At 43.5% G+C, this 4,519-nt stretch overlaps 1 protein-coding gene across 1 annotated transcript; it reads left to right on the top strand.

Moving 5' to 3' along the window:
• CSUI_010811 (amp-binding enzyme domain-containing protein) lies at positions 1-4,496 on the top strand. Its single transcript, XM_068070912.1, has 3 exons — positions 1-244; positions 1,147-1,446; positions 2,328-4,496. The coding sequence occupies exons 1-3, from the start codon at positions 220-222 to the stop codon at positions 3,806-3,808; spliced, it is 1,806 nt and encodes a 601-aa protein (XP_067917112.1). The 5' UTR covers positions 1-219; the 3' UTR covers positions 3,809-4,496.
• The last annotated feature ends 23 nt before the right edge of the window (positions 4,497-4,519 follow it).

The raw sequence follows: 4,519 nt of genomic DNA, 5'->3' as shown, positions 1-4,519 counted from the left end.
GAGAAAGCGAGATTACTAGGCTCGGGTCTATCACAACTCCTAAGAGAGGGTGTCATTACACTTGAAATCTTTCCAGATGAACTGCGAAACAATGGAAAGTTCGCCAATGTAGGCATTCTTCTACAGAGCCGAAGAGAATGGATCATCTCGGATCTAGCTATTAGTGCCTATCCTCCTCTTACAAGCGTTACAATCCACTATACATTCCCTCTCGAGCATATGATCGCCATACTTCAAGAGACAAGTAAGGAAAGAAAAGAAAAAGAGAAAGCATGCAACGCATTCGATATGGTCTATGATGGACGTGGCGCAGAGGTGAAGTACCTCAGTGAAGAAATACAGACAGACACAGAGGCAAACAGGGAGAAGGAAAGAAAGAAAGAAAGAAAGCGAGCAAACAGAAAAAGAGATACATATCGACATATGTGTGTATGTCCATCATCCATACACCTATATATAGAGAGATGTTGTATTGTTACGTGAAGGTACATGTTGGCTAGGTCACTGTTGGGTTCGTTTCACATATTCTATGTATATTCATATATATACATCTATCTATCTCTGTATCTCTATATATAGATACATCTCTCCATATATAGATACGTCTGACTACAGTCTCCGCGGTGTTTCTTTTGACTTCCTTAAGTTTCTCTCGTGCCGGGGAGGTAGGTCCGCTTCTTCGTCTTGTCAGGAATCACCTCCACATACACAATAAGAGAGGAAGAGAGAGAGATATGTCTGTCTAAATGTATGCGTAATGAGCGTCGTGGATAGCTTTCTCTGTGTAGTGGAGGTTATTCTCTACATGAGAAGCCATCTGCGAGAAGCGGTAGACAACATAGTGAGTGATCTTCGTGTGTGTCGACATCTTAGCACCTTGCCATGGGTTGATTGGCCTTTCTTTCTCTCTGTCTTTTCATTTTTCTTTAAGACATGTTCACGTACGTAGTCCGTCATATAGAGATAGAGGGCTTCTGTAGATCTCTTTAATCATGTCTATTCATCTTTCTACCTGCTGTGAGGTGTCTATACACCCCCGTCGTATATTTCCGTATGAGCTCTGTGTATGTTGGCTCTTTTAAGGTGTATCTCTATGTGTGGATCTGCTTTTTCTTCTCTCTTTCTTTCTCCTTCTCTCTGTTGCAGAGGTTTCCTTCCTCATAACAGATGTGGGACAGCTCGAGAATATGAAGAGCGTTGAAGCGACTTTACACACGCAACTGAAAGGTCTCCTTCTTGTTGATATGTATGACGAATTAAAGAGATTAGATGAGGAAAAGAAGACGGAGGAAAAGGCGAAGATTCTTCAGACAATCGATAGTTTAAAAGAAAAGAACATACAAATCTTTGATTTTGAAGATATTCTCGAGAAAGGAAGAAAAGCCTACATTCCACCTTTCATGCAGCAAGACCCTGAAAGAATCTTCACTCTTGTCTATACATCAGGTGAGACATGCACAACTTTCTTTCTCTTCTCTCCCATGACTAAGAAGAGACCTCTTCAAGCTTCAATTGGGGAATAAATCGACAAGGAAGCTGCAGCTGCTTCCTTTCTCACTGGAGTGTGCTAGAAACAAAGGAGAAAGACAGAAGAGACAGTTTCTTAGTGAGGGGAAGAAGTGATGTGGCATTAGACTGAAGTGAACTGTATGGAGATGTAGTCATATCTGTGGTGTACGTACACCTCAGGAGTGGGGTGTTTCTTCTGAGAGAAGATGTGCAGGTTTCTCTGTTTTTCTTGGATAACTTCAACACTTCAACATTGTTCGCTTCTGATCAGAAAAGGCTAGTTAGCTACCCTATCACCTCATTCCACTCAGTGCCAAGAGGGTGCCAATCCCTCCCGCCTCCTCTGTCTATCATCACACCCTTCTGCTGAAAAATCGGTGTGTACCTACACCTCACAGTAACCCATCTAGGCGGGGTATCTCTGTCGTTTCCTCTCTCTTGATATGTGTTTCTTCATGGAGGACTTTTCCTTAAGACTGTCACCTCATGTAAACGATCCCCTTTTACGTATGTACAACCCCATACTCATCTACATATCTCTGCGTATCTATCTACGTGAATGAGCGGAAGAGAGGCATTCGATCTTTGTGAGGCGTGTGTATGTCTTGTAGCATCTCACTTCTTCTTTTTCCGATGTTTTCTTTATATGGGAAAGAGACCTACCCTTCTTTCCCTCCAGTTGCGAAGAAACAAGAAGAAAGAAATAAGAGAGTCCACTCTCTCCTCTTACTGGGCCTGTGAGGTGATAGTTGTGTATGTGTGTATGTACACTCCAAACTCATCTCCTGCCTTGTTTTCTTTCTTGTTTCCTGGCGTAGGTACAACTGGCAATCCGAAGGGGGTTATGCTCTCGAATCGTAACTTTGTTCGTGAGTTACAAGGCTGTTTAGGAATCAATTCTTATACTTTAATGCTAGGAGAGGATTTTCTTCATTTCGCTCTACTACCTCTCTCACATGTCTTTGAACGTATGGTAGAATATGTGGCGTATGGCCATGGAGCATCTGTAGCGTACTTTTCAAGAAGAAAAGAGCTTCTGGTCGATGATCTGAAGTCGTGTCACCCGTCATGTATGATTATGGTTCCAAGAGTTGCGGTTCTTATTCTAGATAGTATCGAGTCGCAGATCCAGAATCTCCCTTTCTATAAGAGGTCGATTCTTCAGTTCGCTTTGAATCGGAAGCTCCAAGCACGTCGATCCTTTGTCCATACTCAAGCAACTCTAGCTTCAAAGAATAGCTTTACTCTTCCCGATAGTGACGAAGAAGATGAAGATCAGGGGAAGTCTCAGAAGATGATGGATAGCCGTATTCTGCTTCCACCGAAGATCCAACTCAACAATCCTCCTTCTTCTTCTTCCCAAGGAGATGAAATGACGTCAACGAAAAACCTCTCAACTTCCTCTTCTTCTCCAAGAAAGGTGTCTTCTCTTCTATCCTTGTCACCATCACAGAAAGGTGGGGGAGGCGTTCTCGTCAATCCAAATGAGACAGCATCATCTTATCTCGTCTCGAAGATTTCATCTATTCTATCTCCTTTTTCTTCTTCCGCCTCTTCCTGTTCATCTTCATCTTCTTCAACGATTGACGAAGATCTCTTCTATCGCCACACACCTCCCTTGAAGGGTCTGTGGTATGATCGATTGTTATCGGCGTCAACGACTCTTCAGACGCGTCTCTTTGGCGAGGCAGGACGCATTCGATTTCTCCTATCAGGAGGAGGCAAGTTGAATCCTATAGTCCAAGAGAAACTCGAGGCGTATCTTTCCACGAGCTTCATACAAGGCTGGGGAATGACTGAGACATGCGGGGCAGGCTGCTGGCAAGCTCGCCTAGGTGACGGAGCGCTTGACAACGCGGGAGGCCCGAATCCTGTCTTAGAGATGAAACTAAAGTCATGGGATCAATACAACGCTGAGAAGTCTGAATATCCACAAGGTGAATTGCTTCTAAGAGGCGAGTCGATCTTCGAAGGCTACTTTCGACAACCCGAAATGACCAAGGAAATCTTTCTTTTCGAAGATGAAGAGGATGGTGGTGGAGTGAATGTGGACGGCGGGGAGAAGGAGGGGAAAGATCAGAATGATCAAAAGAAGGATGGACAAGGAGGAGGGCAAAGAACAAATGCAGAAGAAGAAGATAAGAAGAAGATAAGAAGAAAGAAAGAGAATGGAGAAGAAGATGGTTATGTACAGGGGATATTGTCGAAATTCAACCAAATGGAAGTATTAAGATCATCGATCGAAAGAAGAGCCTCATCAAACTGGCTCAAGGAGAATACCTCCAGACAGAGAAGTTAGAGGGCATCTATGGAGGGAGCCAATACATAGATAATATCTTCGTTCATGGGTACGATTATGAGTCTTATCCTATAGCTGTCATTGTCCCCAACCGAAAGGCAGTCTATCGTTGGTATTGCTCTCGGGAAGAACAATTGAAGAAAAAGAAAGGCGCGAAAGGAGGAGAAGGAGGAGGAGGAGGAGGAGAAGAAGAAGAGCAACACCAGGAAGGAGCAGGTGACCATAGGAACGGTGAAGGTGGGGGGGGAAAGTTTCTCTCAGATGAAGCCTTTAGTGATTTACTTCGGAGTCCTGAGCTAAAACAAGAGATTCTTAAAGATATGTTACGCCTAGGGAATGAAGCGCATGTCTTAGGCTTCGAAAAAGTGAAGAACATCCACCTTACTTCCGATGTATGGACACCAGAGAATGCTATGCTCACGCCTACATTCAAAGTTAAAAGACCCGTCATGTTACGTACATACAAATCAGATATCGACCGTCTATATGCCGAACTGAGAGAAACCTCCGGGGGTGCACCTCAGTCGTAAAAAGTTCTCTTCTTCAAGTAAGAACGAAAGACGGACACAAGTCGAGAGAAACAAAAGGACCGATAAAAGCGAACTTCAGGCACAAGTCAGAGAAAGAGATGCAAAAAGAAGCAGAGGAAAGAGACAGGGAGACACCAGAAAGAAGAGATATATCTGACTATATGATATATATATATATATA

This window comes from Cystoisospora suis (assembly GCF_002600585.1).
Source record: "Cystoisospora suis strain Wien I chromosome Unknown contig_8426, whole genome shotgun sequence".
NCBI lineage: Eukaryota > Apicomplexa > Conoidasida > Eucoccidiorida > Sarcocystidae > Cystoisospora > Cystoisospora suis.
Note: the sequence above shows the minus strand (reverse complement) of the source record. Positions and strands in the feature narration are given on the sequence as shown.

Excerpts from the sequence above, each read along its gene's own strand:
- CSUI_010811 (XM_068070912.1), top strand. The coding sequence starts at position 220 with ATGATCGCCATACTTCAAGAGACAA. Across the intron at positions 245-1,146 it reads CGCCATACTTCAAGAGACAA|AGGTTTCCTTCCTCATAACA; the intron begins GTAAGGAAAGAA and ends TCTCTGTTGCAG. Across the intron at positions 1,447-2,327 it reads CACTCTTGTCTATACATCAG|GTACAACTGGCAATCCGAAG; the intron begins GTGAGACATGCA and ends TTCCTGGCGTAG.